This window comes from Neopsephotus bourkii, unplaced genomic scaffold, assembly GCF_033783945.1.
Source record: "Neopsephotus bourkii isolate Nb327-2 ecotype Australia unplaced genomic scaffold, CSIRO-AGI_Nbou_v1 NB_1187, whole genome shotgun sequence".
NCBI lineage: Eukaryota > Metazoa > Chordata > Aves > Psittaciformes > Psittacidae > Neopsephotus > Neopsephotus bourkii.
This window is the reverse complement of record NW_026901672.1, coordinates 114,307-132,438: the sequence shown is the minus strand read 5'-3', so window position 1 is coordinate 132,438 and position 18,132 is coordinate 114,307. Positions and strand designations below refer to the sequence as shown.

The 18,132-nt window shown below is 41.8% G+C and overlaps 1 protein-coding gene across 4 annotated transcripts in view; it reads right to left on the bottom strand.

The window, feature by feature from the left end:
• The window catches only part of PIK3C3 (phosphatidylinositol 3-kinase catalytic subunit type 3), a 78,398-nt gene extending 73,155 nt beyond the window's left edge, over positions 1–5,243 (bottom strand). For 3 of the 4 annotated variants that reach the window (XM_061364080.1, XM_061364077.1, XM_061364078.1), the window contains exons 1-3: positions 4,933–5,060; positions 2,887–3,075; positions 2,272–2,415 (exon numbers count right to left, since the gene is read on the bottom strand). In XM_061364080.1, coding sequence (XP_061220064.1) covers positions 2,272–2,415; positions 2,887–3,075; positions 4,933–5,000 — 401 coding nt within the window. In that variant the 5' untranslated portion in view covers positions 5,001–5,060. Of the gene's footprint in view, positions 1–2,271; positions 2,416–2,886; positions 3,076–4,932; positions 5,061–5,129 lie in introns of those variants that run through there. The other variant, XM_061364079.1, reaches the window with a different exon arrangement.
• Between the last annotated feature and the right edge of the window lie 12,889 nt (positions 5,244–18,132).

Genomic DNA, 18,132 nt, shown 5'->3' with positions numbered 1-18,132 from the left:
TTGTGCTCCAATTTGTACCCATTACCCCTTGTCCTTTCATTGTTTGCCACTGAGAAGAGCCTGGCTCCATCCTCGTGACACTCCCCCTTTATATATTTATATACACTAATAAGGTCACCCCTCAATCTCCTCTTCTCCAAACTATAGAGACCCAGCTCCCTCAGTCTTTCCTCATAAGGGAGATGCTCCACTCCCTTAATCATCTTAGCTGCCCTGCGCTGGACTCTCTCCAGCAGGTCCCTGTCCTTTTTAAACTGAGGGGCCCAGAACTGGACACAATATTCCAGATGAGGTCTCACCAGGGCAGAGTAGAGGGGAAGGAGGACCTCTCTCGACCTACTAACCACCCCCCTTCTAATACAACCCAGGATGCCATTGGCCTTCTTGGCCACAAGGGCACAGTGTCGGCTCATGGTCACCCTGTCGTCCACCAGTACCCCCAGGTCCCTCTCCCCTACACTGCTCTCTAACAGGTTGTTCCCCAGCCTATACTGGAACCTGGGGTGAAGTCATTCAGTAACTCTGCCATCTCTGTATCTTCTGTCACCAGGGCACCCGTCCCGTTCATCAGCGGGCCTACATTGCCTCTGGTGTTAGTTTTACCTGCCATGTATTTGAAAAAGCTCTTTCTGCTGTCCTTGACCCCTCTCGCCAGCTTTAATTCCAAGGAGGCCTTAGCCATCCTAGCAGCTTTCCTACATCCTCTAGCAGCAGCCTTATATTCTTCCCAAGTGGCCAGCCCTTCTTTCCATGACCTGTAAACTCTCCTCTTCCACTTGAGCATACCGAGCAATTCCCTATTTAACCACGCAGGTCTCCTGACCCTCTTCCTCGACTTCCTACGTGTCGGGATGCTCCGATCTTGAGCTCGGAAAAAGCAGTCCTTGAACGTCAACCAACTATCTTGGGCCCCTTTCCCTTCAAGAAGTCTAGCCCACTGGATTTCCCCTAGCAATCGCTTGAAGAGGCCAAAGTTTGCCCTGCTAAAGTCCAGGGTTGCGATTCTACTTGCTATTCTACTGACCCTACCACACAAGATCCTGAATTCTACCATCTCGTGGTCGCTGCAACCAAGGCAGCCCTCAACCTTCACTCCTTCAACCAGACCCTCCTTGTTAGTGAGGATGAGATCCAGCAGCGCACCTCTCCTGGTTGGCTCATCCACCATTTGCATGAGGAAGTTATCATCCATACGCTGGAGGAACCTCCTGGACTGCGGCTGGGTTGCCGAGTAGTCCTTCCAGCAAACATCAGGGAAGTTAAAATCCCCCACGACGACCACGGCCTGTGACTGTGAGGCCGCTGTCAGCTGCCTGTAGAAGGCCTCGTCAACTTCCTCACCCTGATCCGGTGGCCTGTAACAGACCCCCACAACAGTATCGCCCCTGCCAGCCTGCCCCTTAATTCTCACCCACAGACTCTCGACTCGCTCATCATCTGTCCCCGGACAGAACTCAACGCATTGTAGCTGCTCTCGCACATAAAGAGCAACCCCACCACCCCACCTGGCTGGCCTGTCTTTCCTGAAAAGGACATAGCCCTCCATGACTATATTGATGATGAATCCTGAACCACAAATCTTTTATTCTATTTGGGCAGCTGCTCCCTACTCTGTGTTTGATGGAAAAAGTACCAGCACCTCATACTTTTCCTTAAATTGCATCCTGTGTTTTTTTCAGTCCCCTCTGCACTTAGTCAAGATTCTTCTGGTGTATTGTTCACCTTTCAGCACACCTGTAATCCTTCCCATCCTACTGTTGTCATCCACAAATTTACTAAACCCACACTCTCTAAAGGATAATGGATTATTAATTTTGAAAATTCCGTATTTACTGAGTTACTCTTTATTCCTTATAAATAAAAATTATAAATAAATTTATAAATAAATAATAAATTTTAAAATAAATCTTTAACTAGATTCCTGGCTGCATTAACAGCCCAATTGCAAGCCAACTATGTTAAGTAATCAGTACTGGTACCCTTATGTTACAAAAGTGCAAATATGAAGTGACTTCAGCATTTGCTACTTAAAAATTCAAGCTTACACATCTTTAAAAAAAAACCCTAAATTTTGGTGTTATGCAAGAGAAGAATATTTTTACAACACTATAGCACGTACGAAGCTACACTCATGAAGAAATACAGTAATTATGTATCTAATTTTTCAAATGAGAAACTGTTAACCTGGCTTAAAAAAACCAAACCTCTTGTAGCCGCTGCTACCTCACTACATGTGAGCTTCAACTCTGTACCAAAGAAAAAGCAGTATACCCATATTTCCCAAAGAGCGAGACCGTTGTTCCTCCCACAGGAACTGCTTTACCAGGTCCATACACGTCCCAGATGGTCAGAGCCACCTGTGCATTGCGAGGCAAGTCCGGGTACTTCACCGGCAGTTTCAGCCATTCATTCCAGCTGCATGGAAACAATCTGTGATTAATCATAAAGCTTTAGAATTCAGGTTAATCTATAAGTTTATACAACCCAGATTCTCCTTAGAATATGAATTTCTAAGGGTAGAGAATATTTAAAGTCTAGAGCCCAAAGAAAAAGTACTCTGGCTTGATGACTAAGTACCAAAGATCAGTCTGTCCAGTAAACAGTATGAAAATATGCCAGTCCAGGCCTCAGAAGTTATTTAAGAAGTAAGCCATGCCCAAACACACAAGTTACAGTTCTATCACTTACCCGTTACCGAAAAAAGGTTATTTTGTGCTGTCACGGTAACACTTAATAACCATACAAAGACTTGAAGAAACTTAAGCTGTCTGCAGAACACAACAGAAAACTAATCTTTCTGACAGAAACAAAAAACATGCGTATCTATTTATATAACTTGATGCCACAGTAACTGAGAGAAATATGAAATGAAAGGCAGCCACTTACTTCCACCTAGTGCTAAAAGCCTTGTAAGAAGTTCTAACTGGAAGAGCAAGAGGCTTCCCTTCTGCAAACACCTGACAAGTTACATACAAGTCAGAGCAAGTTTCTTGATACAGTCCCGAGAACTTCAGCATTGGATCTTCTAAGAGAGCTTTGTAACTCTTCTGTTCTCTTTTCCCTTCCAAACTTCCTCTGGGGTGGGAGTAGGAAGGAAAAAGAAAGAAACAATAATTTATCTTATATACAGTAAAAAGCTTATTCCATTTCCTTTGCTTAAGTTTAGAATACTCAGCACTGAGGCTACCCTTGCTGTTCATTACTAGCCCATAGTAAAATCCAAATGTCAGAGAGGACCTCAGGATGTGAAATGATGAATACAGAATTTATTGCTATAGTGATTTAGCAGGGCAGCAGGAAGATGAAGGGGAAGAGCAGGAAAGGGAAGAATTAGTTGTTTGTCTTTTCAATGAGCATAAACTTATCTAGTACAACCTGTAGATGCTCAGAAAGCATCAAATGAAGGATCTTAAGTAAGGCAGTAACAAGATGGCATGTGATGCTATTATTAAGATCAAAACAAGCATCAGATTACATGTGCTCCAAATACCACTGGGAGAAAAACAAATAAATAAACACAAAAAATATCCCCCCTAAAAACCTCATAATTAAGAAAAGACTTTTTTTTTTAAGCATTATGAAATGTGAATGCATAGCTTTGGATGCCAGTCATCTCTTAATTTAATAACAAATTAAAGCTCAGCAGACAGTCCAAATCAAACCTGATTAAAGCACTGCAACAATGCAAAATGCTAGTGTTAAAGCACACTCATGGTATTTATCAGGCTTCAGCTATACCATGATGAGAACAATCATGTATATGTAATATCTGACTGTGGATGCACATGTGAAAACAAAAAAGAAATGTAGTGGCGATGGAAAAATATGTAATAACATCAATTATATAACAGTTATTATCAATAGATAACATCAATCTCCCAGCAGCAAACAAAAATCTATTAGTATCACAAAAACATTCAGAGTAGATGAACAAGTTTCTTGCAAGAATCTATCAGAGCATATTCCAAGATGACATTCACTCTGATGCACAAAGTCCTAGCTACACTTTTGTTTGGCAGAATGAATAAGTAAAGAGGACACAGGCATCTGAATTCAGGTATCATCTTCCATTCAGAAGTTAAACAAGCCCCGAGTAAGTTTTCCCAAGTTAGCTTTCAAAAGTGCAATATGCCTTAATGTAACTACACTGGGTATAGTACATTTACAGCCAGCCATGTCCCTCCCACACAAATGTAAACACCCAATTGCTGTGATGCAGAAAAAGCCCTAACTTCAAAAATGAACCACTGAAAGGAGAGGGCATTGAGCAACCCGGTGTAGTGGAAGGTGTTGGAACTGGATGAACTTTAAGGTCCCTTCGAACTCAAACCAGCCTGTGATTCTACGAAACACTGCATGTGATCATAGCTTCAACAGTGTTTGCACATACGGGGTGAGAAACACACTAGATCTGCCTACAAAGGAAAAAAACAAAAGCAACCTGCTTTCAAAGCAGCATGCAAACAAGCAGGAAACTGTCACCAGCGCATCCTTCTGCCCTAACGCTGACGGGTGAGGCAAACAAGCAGGAAAGGGAGTCTCCAATGCACCCCTTCCCTCTAAAGCTGATCGGTGAGCTGCCGCGCCAGCTGGTGAGGGTACCAGAGACAGCGCTGAGCTGACAGGCAACCCTTGCCTTAAAGCACTACCGGATCTAATGCAAAGACCAATGCAAAGCGGCCAGAGCGGAGCTTACAGCCCTGGCCCCTCGGACACCCCTCCCGCCTCCTGTCTCCACAGCACCGCTCCACGCAGCGGAGCTCTGGATGCCGGTGACAGGAGACGGCGCGGCCAGGCTTCGGGACCCAGCGGAGCTCAGAGGAACGGGCCCAGCCTCCCGCAGCCCGGCAGCACCCGGGCCGCTTCCCACACATCCGCTGCCGCCCGCGGCTCAGCAAGGGGTGACTGCAAGCCCCGTCCGCCCTCACTCACATCTTGAGCTGTACGTTGATATCCAGGTCGCAGCTGTACACATAGTAAAACTTCTCGGCTTCTCCCATGGCTGCCGCCGCTCCCCGCCCCCACCACAACAACCCGCCGGAGGGAACACCACCTCCCTCTGAGCATGCGCCGCCGCCGCCATTTTGCTTAAGGGAGGAAGGAGCCGGGATGCTGCAACTATCCTTTACCAAAATGGCCGCCGGAGCAGGTCAGCTGAGAGTGAGGTCTCAAGATGGCTGCGCCCACGCCGCTCTTTCGTACAGCCATGGCTGCCTCCAGCTGTACGGTACGCAAGATGGCTGCTCCCTTGGGGGGCATGGCAAGATGGAGAGCGGTCCCAACCTGAGGCAGCGAGCGCCGGAGTGCCCGGCGACAGCACCTAGCAGAAAACAACTGTAAAATATATGAACAGGATGCCTCGATACCTGGAACAGGCAATGTGCAACATAAATGTAATTAACTTACGATTTTAAAGCATCTTAGTTTTTCAAGCATTAATAAGGATTGCAGGTACTTTTAAGTGACAAAAATGCACATTTCATTACTATTCCACTCTTTCTGTGTCTATGGGGAGGAACACCTTTGTAAGAAAAGGACTATTTCATCTCAACACTGTATTTCCCCTCCTCAGGTGCTCCAGTATTTCCAGTATATATGAAATACTCCTCAGTATTTCACCTCCTCAGGTGACCAGGAGGTCTTGTCTTCATTTTTCTCAAAACAACTAGGGAATTGCAGAAAACCATGACCCAAAACCATTTACCACTAAAATAAAGCCTTTGCTTTCCAGCTGTGCCAAGCTGGCATGTGTCATGAGTGCAAAACATAATTTAAATGTAATTAAATGAACAAGATCCTTTGCATAGATGATGTTCAAAGTTTATTCTTTTTAAATGTTATCTTTTATCTAGCTTTTGTGTCTTCATTTGTCACTTTCTGATCACATTTACGATTCCTACAGCTCTGACGTTCATTTATTGCCTGCCTCGTAATTTTTGATGGCTTCTGTTTATTCGGTAGTTTAGTTCCAATCCATTTTTTTACATAAAATCTCTGCTTTCCATAGCAAAGATAAACAAATGTGTTGCTGATCTTGGCTATGGAGAAAAGGTAAGACATAAGAGTGTAAAAATTTAAGAGACAAATCTCACCCTTTTAGAGCTAAGCAATGTATATCTGTGTGTGTGCACAAATAGTACTTTCATATGTGTGTACCTGTTTTGGTATTATTATTTCTCAGGAAAAATTGGATTACTTTTTAATTCTGGAATTAGTAGTGCCTCACCATTGATTTCACTATTAATTTTTAAGTCATTATTCAAGCTTCGTTTATCAAAGAAAAGCTACAGGGAAAAAAGATAACAAAACCTCTGAAGCTGGCATTAAAACAGTTTTGAGGTGGTATATTTCCTAACTTTCTCAGATTTCAGTGTGTCTGATTAAAAAGTACATTATGTCTCAGTGAAGCAAAAGAGGAGAAAAATTTTTAAGAAAGACATTTTTAACAATAAAATTGTAGAAAGATGCAATTTCAATCAAAAATGGTGCTTTATAATACTTTCCCATATGAATAACCTTTTGTAAATTCTCAAATCCTGCCCTGGAGACAAACAGAGTACTTTTCTCCTTGAAGGATCCTAAAGTACTTTGAAAACACAATGATGGACATACTGCAGATGTCTGGGAATCACTGCCTGCCCCACTGACACAGATTCTGCTGGAGGTGTTGGATGTCCAAATGGGTGCAGTGTCTGTACAATGTGCCATACATCGAAAGCTGAGCAGGGCCACTCAGTACAGAGCAGATGCAGAGCTGAATGAGGGCATTATCCCATTTAACTCTCTGCTGCTGCAAATAATACTTGGCTCATATCTGAGTTCCACTCTTATGGCCAAAAGACACTCTTATTTCTGTGTGTGTTTTCCAGCTCAAAGTGCCTCATATGTAAGCGTTGTTTTGCAGCCTACAGGAAGGTTTTTGTAGTGTGACATCTAGGGCATGGCATGAAGGCATGTTGTGGTGGTTGTTTCTGGCCCGCTGAAGTAGGGAAGGATTATTCCAAGTGCTAGGTGCTAAATAAGACACATCTATTGCCAATCTGCAGCACACCCATAAGCAAACTTTTCTGGCAAATCTACTTGGGTTTTTTCTTTAAGGAAACTAATGAGTATATTTCATAAGGAATTCCAGGACTAAAGTAGCACACACTGTACAGGCAACTGCATGTATGTGGTAGCAAGAACAAGATCATAAATCATAGAATGGTTTGGGTTGGAAGGGACCTTAAAGCTCATCCAGTTCCAACCACTGCCATGAGCAGGGACCCCTTCCACTAGACCAGGTTGCTCCAAGCCCCTTCCAACATGGCCTTGAACCAGAGTGTCAAGATTGCTGATGCTCAAAGTACCCTGTGAAACAAACTCTGACCTTTATTGTGCCAACAGGAAGAGGGCATCTGTCCTTTCTAGACTTGGGGTGAAACTGAGAGAAGGACCTGAGGGACTAAAAGGCCTTCATCCTCACAGGTTTTTACCTGCTTATGGCCCAGGAGCCCATTTCAGAGTGTTCCGCATCCCAACAACACCACAGGTATCAGTCTTCTGCTCCACCACAGCCCTGCCCTGCCCAGCCCAGCCGCGAGCTCTCCTGAGTCAATTCCCACTCTTGGGCTAATGTCCCATCCCCATGGAGCTGTCCTGACTGCCTCACAGTCTGCCCTGCTCTCTGTCCACAACACAGCCCAACCACATGTTCCTGTAGTGCCCTAACATTTTCCTGAGTGCTCGATCTTCAAACACCAATTTAACTCAACACGTCGGCATTTACAAACTTTCTGAAGACTAGAACACAAAGAGAAATTTGTTTTTTCCTCTTGAAGACTGTAAGTAACTGGCTAGCTACAGCTAGATTTAGTTACTTACTGATATTAAGCCATTCTTGTCACTGAGAACCTATAGCAGCTGTGAGATTGACACTCTTCACTGCTTTGCTCATGCATTAAAATTGCCCCCATCCTATTTCTGCTTTTCAGTCTGATAGTTTGTCAGGTCCCAGAAGCCTGATGAGGTGAAGCATTGAGAAAGCAGCGGGAGCAATAGAGAGCTTTGCTGCTGACACGATTCTCTTTGGAGGGAATGGAACTATTTTTCTTGTTCTGAAGCAAAAGTTTCACTTGCAGTTCATATTCGATAGTGATTCAATAGTCACAGAGAAATATGTAACCTCTCAATCCTTCTGAGAAATATATACCATCTTCCACAGACCAGCATTGCTGCCTCATACACCATGTATTATCTGCTAGTGAGTCTACCACAATAAGCAAGAGGACTGATCAGTTCACATGTTCAGCCAGGTCCCACGTTCTTGGTAAAGAGGTTAAGGGAAGTTGCTGACAGTCACCTGCCCTTCTGCATTTCTACTGTGCTTTGCTATTACAGGACTTAGCTCCTAAACACACCACTATTTTCTGTCTAGTGTATACCAGGCCTTTTCTCATTGAGGGACAATACCACTGAAAGTGGCTGAAAGTATCTGTATAGTCAGACTTGCTTTGTTTCCAAATGTGGACACCTGTCCACCAGAAACCAGACTGAGACAGGTAAGAACTATACATAACCCTTAGTACATCTGTCAGATGGTAATAATTTTTGGAGAGTATCTGCTGTTCGGATGGATACCACAGTGATGGGCAGGTTTTCAGAACCACAATGAAGAAGTCGTTAACACAGTACTTACCATATTTCCTTTAAAAATGGGTAAGAATTGGGTTTAAGAAAAGAAGAAAAGAACTGCCCTTCTCTCCTCTTCCCTTCCCTTCACCTCTCACTATTCTATCCTTGGAACAAAAGCCGTCCCTGTAATGTGTTCAGAAAACATTTAAATGTATACTGTATAGAGCAGAGAGCAAACGTCCAAAGTCTAACCAGCCAGCAGAACATACCACTGCAGAGAGCTGAGCTCTTAAAAGTGTGGCCCTGTGGATTCTAACCCAGATAACACAAGAGTCATGCATAAAGCTGAGTTTGAAATCTCAGAGCAGCAATAACTTGGGTTTACGGAATGCTCTGCCTGACAAGGTTCACTTCCCAGCTGATTTTGTATTTTTGCATAACTAATTACTGTTAGATTCAGAGTTCTTTGAGAAAAAAGTCATCTGCCTTCTGCATTCCCACTTTGTTTTGATAGGACCTAGCTCCTAACACACAGTATACTGTCTAGTGTGTGTCAAGCCTTTTCTTACTAGGTGACACTACTGCTGAACAGACTTTCCAAGTCCTTGTTTCCTTGTCCTTCTGTCAAAAAATAACATCATACCTTGTGCTCAAACAAACCCAGAACTTGCAGGCATAACTTTATAATTCAGTCCTGTCTTTTACTATTACCAGCAACAAGTGTTCCAGTCTGTCCCAGGAAGTTCCATTTCACAAGCAAAAAGGGTTTTGGCTCCATTAAGACCACAAAAAGGTTGTCCCTAAAACACTCCTGGTTAGGAAACCCTTTCTTTTTTTCGTCCCATCCCTAAGAATCTGTTTTCTCTGACCCTGATACAGGTTGTTGCTGCATTTCTGCTGTTTTAAAAGAGCCAGATCCTCACAGTCCCACCTTGGTCCAGGAGTCAGATGTACCGGCCAATAAACAGATCTCTCAGTTGCCATTTATAGTGATTTGGTGGAGAAGATGCCCATTCTGGTTGGCCATGCAACCCAGAATGCTCCATGGAATAGGCAGACATGAACATGTTTATTATTAAATACATTCTTGAAAATATTAAAGTATTTGTTCTAATCCAGTAAAGAGAGGTATGATTTTACCTTTTTATGCTCAGTACCCTCAGGTTTCATCACATCAGCTGAAAATAAAAGCACTGGGCTTCTCGCAAATTTTCCATTGAAATGACAGCAAAGCTGTGGACTTCCATTTTATTATGGAATCAGCCTCTGCAATCACCGCCTTTGGAGGAGTCCCTGAACTCATTCATCTCTATATAACTTGAACTCAATAAAGTTGCGCTAGGGAAGCGTTTGGCCTATTAACTTCAGTTTTCTAATGCTGTTTAGTCAATAAGCCATATAATTCCCAAAACAAAGGAAGGAATAATAATAATAATAGGAAACATGAAATGTCAACACAGCCTGTTCAGGGCGGGATGGGGAGAGAGCTAAAGCAAAACAGAAATACTGAGTCAGGTCACCGGCTAAACAAAATCAGTTTGACTCCAGTGAAATCAATTAAATCACACTGGGTAATACCAGATGAAGATCTGGTATGTAATTTTCAGGTTTTTCCAGTTCTTCCTCCATCTCCCCCCATCATAAAATTAGTTTTAAAACAAAAAAACCCAGTCTTTCCAGATTTTGCAAGTTCAGTAGTCTGTTAACTGAGTAAGTAAAGATATAATGAAAGCAATAACTGCTGAAACATCACACATGCAGTACGTGTCTCCAGCCAGTCCAATTTTATGCCTAAGGAGACTGGCAGAGTTCCTGCTGCAATTGAGATCTTATGTCAAATTTATAAACTTGTTTTCTCCATTCTCCTCTCCTATCCCCGTGCCCCATCAATCAGAGCTTATACCTGCACAAAAGGCTGATCCATCATTAAGGAGGCAGGTTGCAGCCAAACGTAAATTTGCACTTAAATACAAAAAAAAAAAAAAAAAAAAAGGAAAAAAAAAAGGGGAGGAATAACATGCTGCAGGGCAGAGTCACCCTCTGACCCTAGGCAATCTACCTCTCAATCTGCAGAGCACAAGCTAAAATAACGTGTCCGCCAAGCAAGCAGTAAACTTTTCCTGCTTCTGCCTTTTTGAAGATTCTTGGAGTTGCTGTGTCTGCCGGCTGACACTCTGTCTGACTTTTAAAATATGAAAATCTCCTCCATATGCATTGAGCTCCGTTTTCTGCTTAGCATTTCAAGAGCCCTAAGGACCTTCAGGGGAAGAAAGAAAACCCAAACCAAACCCATATTCTGAATTTTCAATTTTGATGACAATTTGCTTTCCTTACAGGTTGTGCAGAAACACCTTGAAAAACTTGTCAGCTGCACTAAAGGAAATGTTCCTTGCCATGGGAATGAGGACACATTGCTTTCAACTAACTTAGGAAAACAAGTTTGACTCTTTCGTAAGAGTGGGTCATACTGCATGCTGCATTTCCCCAAAGTAGCTGAACATCTCTTTTAGGTTGTTCCAAATGAGAAGCTATAATAGTAGCAACTTTAAAAATCAAACGAACGACCCACAAATGGGAGTTTTGACCATGTATGTAAAGAAAGAATTTATTCCATCTGTTCGTCTATCCATCCATCCATCCATCCATCCATCCATCCATCCATCCATCCATCCATCCACTTATAGAAGAGTCCTTTTTCATAGCATCTGCATCCAAGTAAGTCTTCAGGGCATAAACAAAAGATTGTTAGTTTGTTTACAATTATTTTGTTATGCTGAGATAATAATTCTGCCTTCTCTAAGCCAGCCTTACCTTGCTTTAGAGTCAAGAGGAGGAGACAGTAACATTTACGAGTTACAGAATCACACTTCAAGAATGTTGTGAGATCAGGGTGTACCACTTTGCAATCCTGTTTTTCTCAAAGAACAGTAAAGGGAACCTAGATGACCTACGTGTATTAAACACTGCTTTTGTAAGCTAATATCAAATGAGGTGTATCCCACCCTTAAGATGAGATTTTTGTATTTTCTCTGTAACCACCAGATCACTGAAGGGCACACTGCAAGTGTTTGTTCTCTAAGCACCAGGCACATCCAAATCGTTCAGGGCAAGCTAGGTTTTGTTGCTTCCACACTGCAGATGGGAGGTGCACAGGTACAGGGAATACAAAGTTAGGTGTTTACTTCTTCACCTTGAAGTTAATGTCAAAGCCCTAGCTGACCTTAAAGGGCCCTGGAACAAGTTGTATGGGATGACTGTTGAGAAAACCAAAGGTTACTGAAGAATTCCAGATGAAATCACTGGGTTTCAGTATTCTGGATGCTCAGTATTCAGCCTTCATTTGCTCCTGACAGATGAACCATGGGCTAAGTTAGGAACAGGGGAGATAAACCTTGATTTCTGGGCTTGTTTTCCAGCCATTAGACAGCACTTATCTTTAATGTGAAACTCCTAGTTTTAGAAGCTGGACTGAGGACAATTGCTTGTTTTGTTTTGTTTTTAATATTACCAGTATCTCCATGTTCTACATGGGCTAGACAGGACTGCATGAATTCTAAAATCATTTAGTATTTCGGTAGCTAATCCTGGTTTAGCCTTGACACAGACAAATCTGGTATTAAGCAAAGGAAGATGCTGCATTAATGTGGTAAATGCTGCCTCTCTTCCTTTCAGTGGACTCAGAAATTCATGCCATAGTAGTCAGTTAGAATATGTAATTTATACCACAGTCTATTTAAATCTTTTAAAATGGAAGGGTTCATTACAAATGCCTTCACTAACCTTTTATCCAGGGTGAGATGCAAATACAGAAGCAACTGATAAAGGCAGACATGTAAATGAATATGGATGTTTGCATAAACTGGATTTCTTTGCTGTTGTGGAACAAATTCTGCTCTTAGTTCCATTTAAGCATCTGCTATTGATTTCAGTGTAGTTATGAGTATGCAGCTGAGGACAGGATAAATCCATCCATCTACCTATTGACTGATCAAACCACATTTTTTATTATGGATCCCATTTCCATATAGAAAGGAAGCAGGCCTTGATCTCAAGAGCAGGCAATGCAGCATCACTGCTGCAGCCCCATGACATGATATGTGTGTATGCCTCACTCCTGTGGGTGCTCATGTTGGGTACAAAGGTACTGGAGTCTCCCATCCCTCCCTGCAAAATACTCAGGGCCAGATAGGCACCAGCAGTTACAAGTTTATTTTCTTTAAAAAGGTACTTAATAAATAGTTTAAGTTCAAAAAGCAAGTTGAAAACTCATAATCAATTTTGTCATTCTTGCTTTTCTTTCTTATTTGTAGGAAAAAATTGCTCACTTTTCTCCCACCCTTTGATAAGGCTAGGCTTTTGCACTCTATTAACCTCAGGGACTAAAAGATAGACTGTTTTCTAACAGGTGAATTAGTGCTAGATAGCATTACCACAAATGCCAAGTCATTAAACATGTAATTGGATTTTATTTTTTTTTTTTGCTATCTTAACTTTTCTACATTATAAAGGATCTTTACAAGTTAATGACAGAATATGAAGCTGCCCTAAGAGCTGTTTGCCCATTAAAAATAGGCATGAAAAACTCCCATCCCCATCACATGAAGAACTATCCCACCAATTTCCAATTACTTCTGCCACTGACAGTTCACTGGACTGTTAGGTTATATTCTGCACCATGCTGCTTAATGTGGTTAAGTCAGGCAGGTATTTGCTACTCTTCTTTTTCCCTTTCTTCTTCTTATTTCTAATTTTTTTTTCACCTTGATTGTGAAGCAATTAAGCTATGTCACTAATGAAAAGGCAGAATTTTAGTACTATAAAGGCACAGTTAATTTAAAGGTGAATCCCTGGCAATAACTATATAAATCCTCATAGTACCCTGGTCAAAAAATGTTTCTGGAAGTTTATCCAGAACCTCCAATAAAACCCTTTCCTATGGCACTCAAAGATATGCTGGGGCAAAAAGCTTTAGTAGAAAGAGCTAAGGATCTTACATCTGTTCTGGGTAATGGAAATGGTAATATTAGTGATAATTGTAATAATAAGGAGAAGGATTCACTGTGGATTTTTTTTTCTTCCATTTGATGAAAACCTTCAATTGAAACTGTAAGAAAGGATTGACAGGTATGATCTCTTATGTCAAGAACTGAAAACAAAAAAAACTAAGGCTTTAGAAGAGTAAGCAAAATGCCACTGATTCAGAGTCCTTTGAAGCTCTGTGATGGGGAGATCTAAGTGGCACTGTGCAGTAGCTTTATTATTAGATGATGGAGCCTTTCAATAGAGGTGCTAACAGTATCACTGGGAATTAAATAAGGCAGTGAAGCATCCAAAGTTCATGGGTGCCCCTGTCTAAGAGCTCCTGAGGCAGTTGTGTTCTGTGTGTCTTGTGCAGTTTCACTCCCGACATACAGCCTCCTTGAGGTGCTTGCGACCTACCTAATAAGGCATCTGTTCACTGTAGATTGGTGATTAAGTCACACACAATTCAGCAAATTGCTATATTCAATCTCTATGATTTATGTGGATATATTTATTAAATAAAAAGTAATTCGTCTCAGCACAGACAAGAGTAAGATAACCAAAATGTAAATGCACTGTGTCGGATATGGATCTTTCCTTCAGGTTGCTGATAGTTTCCCTTTTGAACCAGTTCTGTAATATCATTCATAAGATTTGGAGGAATTTTAACCCAGCCATTTCTGACTTAGATATTATTTAGACTCAGTTATTACTGAGAAAGGGGAAGACCTGGGCTTTCTAGAAGCTGTGTGATGTCTGTGAACTGTTAAAGTGGTGCAACTGAAAGAAAGGCGGGTACAAAAAATACTAACAGGGACTTGGAGGCACTAATGGTCACAAGAAGACAGATCCAAACAGTGTGTGCAGAAAAGGACTATGAAAATGCATAGGGGAGTATAGAATCTATTTTATATGAAGAGATTAAGAGTCTGGGCTTTTAAACTGAAAGGGATGGGGGCAAGGCAGGGAAGTAATGTTGTTCCTGTATAGTTATCTTTCCTTATGGGGACAAATCACCAGAAGGAGGAAAAGGTATTGAAGTTAAAGAAAAACAATTAAAAATGCAGGTAAGTGCAGATAAATTCTGTAGCTGTCTCCAGCTGTTTTCCAGACAGAGAGCAATGGAAGTATCTGCATGCCACTTTGAAGCATCCTCTTTGAACATCACTATATATTCTGGAGTATCACCTTATCACATATACTCCACATATATACTTCAGTGCATCCTAATAAGTGTCTTCTTTAGAAGTCCAAACTCCAGTAAGTCTCTCAAGCAGATTAATGCAAGGATATTGCTGGATAAGGTGATGTTTGTACTGGAAACAGAAACTCATTCCACACTGGCTAAAAAGCAGATTTACAGGACTGATGCTTTTCACTGAAACTGCTACTTCTGTAGCCTGTTTCATTTGCCAGACTTTGCCTTTCTCCATCTTCATCTCTCTGACTGAAGTCTAGCTTGATATTTTCAGAATTTACCTTGGCTCTCTGATTCTGAGGATTTAGTTTGGCTTACCCAAATAAATAGAAAAAAATATCCAACACATTAATATGGTAAAATGCATTTTCTCCCCTTACTGCTTTTTCTTTCTGTATCTGTTGTTGTGACTCCTTTGGTTTTCAAAATCTGAAGACAGATATTCCTTCACTTTTTAACCTTTTGCTTATTTACACTGGTTTGATTACAATGTGGGATATATTGCTAAACCAAGGGGACATGATTTAAAACCCCTTTTCAGTGTTTGATTTACCAATTTAGTAATAATAATTTCAGAGATAAATTGAAGAATTACTCTTTTAAGTGCCCATGTTAGGTTTGCGTACTCCATTGCTGCACCTCAGAGCTGTGTACAAATGGTGTAATTTAATAATGAGCAGAAAACTCCTGCTTCAACCTGTAAATTAATAGTTGAAATTTACTCTTTTGCAGAAGCCTTTGTCTGGGCCAGTTCACATCTGGCATCATGTCAGGGCTTGTGTGAAATTCAGCCAGGGCACAGGCTTTGTGCTGGGTTTTTGAGCGAGGCTATTTTCACTCTGCAATGAGCAAGTGCAGTCTTATGTTTCAATAAGGGACTTATCCGTTAGCATGTGAAAATGTTACTGTTAATTTTACACCTTGAAAACAAATCAAGGTTTCACAGTTCGAGAGCAGAAACCAACCAGCTATAAACCCTCAGATTGACTGTGATCTCAGAATTGAATAGGTCTATTTGTTCTAACAAACAGTTAGGCCATTAAATTGCAAAGCCTTCCAGTGTTTGTCCAGGTAAATAAGGACACATCCAAATTGATTATCTGTTGTTCAGAGGTAATGATACGTAATAAACTATTCGCTCTGGGTAACGTAACAGAAATGTGCTTTAGCGCGCGAATGTGCAGTATCTTGCAGAGTAAGAGCAGGATCTCACTATTGGTTTAGCTTCAGTCCAGGACTCCATCATACCCTCCTGACCCGCACCCCTGTGGGCAAAATACGTTTGCCTAATAAAACAAACATATACATTTTTAGTGCTCGATAACCTTACGTGATGCTACTGCTTCTACTGATGGGGATTCCTCAGGAATCTGCATGTGGGTACATCTGTGACTCACAGAAAAAGACAGCAGGGACATTAAGGTTGACCCTATTCTTTTTAGTGTTGTTATATTAATTTGACAAGAGAATATCTGTCATCACAGACGTCAGATCCACTAGCTGCCCAGCAATAAATCTTGTGCTCAAGTCAAAATGTCTCCAGAAGAATTTCTGCGATGAAACTTCACAGCTCAACATTAGGCAGCAATTTATGATATATGAAATAAGCAGCATGAGCAGTATTCTAACAGGAAAAGAGGTAATCCCTAAAGTTTGTCAAATGGGAAGTAGTTAAATGATTCTTGCTTTTCTCAGTTAGGAACTTAACTGGCTTCTTTAAGCTGTTATATAAGAATTCCTCCTATGCCCATGTTCCTGCTAGCTCCTGAGTTAGTTTACATGCAGATCTGTCTGGAAACCTCCAGTATGGGGGAGAGGAAATGAACATCTGGGACCAGGAACCAGGGACAGAAATATTTCCCAGCAGCAGCAGGACCGTCTTTATAGGATCCTGCTCTATCACTTGTGACAAACACCAAATTGAATGTTTGTGGGGACAAACTCTGAGAGGGTAATAACCCATGCTGAGGCAGTGTGAGAATGATGAATGTTCTATTGTCTTTATTTTCCTCACATCACTTGCCAGTTAGACGTACAAGGCAAAATTAGCAGCCTTCCGTGGTGGAATCTCTCTTGCCAAATTTTAGCTGGACAAAGTACTGAGTGGGATAGTGTCCATAAGGAAAACACTTGAATTTAGACACCTAGGGATGTTTATGCCCAGGTTGATGTTCAACCTGTCCTTATAGACAGTAAGGAGCTTGTCAGCCCTACCAGTGGCTCCTAGAGAGCTGTTGGACCTGTCCTGCTGGTGGTACCTGCTGTTGGGTGAACAGCATCATCCCCTGTCTCCACAGGCTGCACTGACAGGTCTCCTCTGCACATGAGAGTGTAGGCATGCAAGGACTCAAATCACTCTACCTGATTTCAGGCCCTTTAAACTGCTGTTAGTAACCTCCTGATCTGAGCTGCTGGTCAGGGAGAGGGCAGGTCTCCTGAAGGCCCTTTCATGCCTGGGGGAGCTTGACTAGCACTGGAGTATGACAGCAAGGACCTATATTGTGGTCCAGCCTTGTCTGACCTGCGTCAATGAGCTCCCTTTGCAGTCAGGGCAGAGAACAGGTATTTTAAGCAACATTTTCATCTGATCGTAGAAACATAGAATGCCAGATTAGTTTGAGTTGAAGGGACCTTAAGACTGATCCAGTTCTATACCCCTGCTGCGGACAGGGACACCTTGCACTAGAGCAGGTTGCTCCAAGCCCCTGTGTCCAACCTGGCCTTGAACACTGCCAGGGATGGGGCAGCCACAGCTTCTCTGGGCACCCTGTCGCAGCGCTTCAGCACCCTCACAGGGAAGATATTTTTCCTAATATCTAACTAAATCTCCCCTCTATCTGTATTTATCTTTAACCTACTGTAAATGCCTATTTTAGGATTATAAACATCCTAATTTCCCCCAAACAAAGGTGTGTGGCTATGACTTAAATAACTAGCATTTGAAGCTTTACACTGGAGAAGAATCACATAAATTTGGTGAAAAGGATGACATCACCTCTACCTATTTGTGGTGTGAGTTTGCTATTATCAGGAGAGTAACACCGTGTGTACATTTAACCAATGTCCACTGAAACAGAAAGCAAGATAACTAATCAAACAAGCGAACCAGGCATTATCTCTCAGTGATCATATAACAGATGGCAGACAATATGGAAAGGGGAACACACAAAGAGAGATATTAATTTAAGACAGACAGATAGATGGAGCAATGCTTTCAAAAGTAATAAATGGCTCAAATTGAAGGCCAATTCTCAAATGCATATTCAGAGACATATGGGTAGAGTTCTTAATGAAAGAAT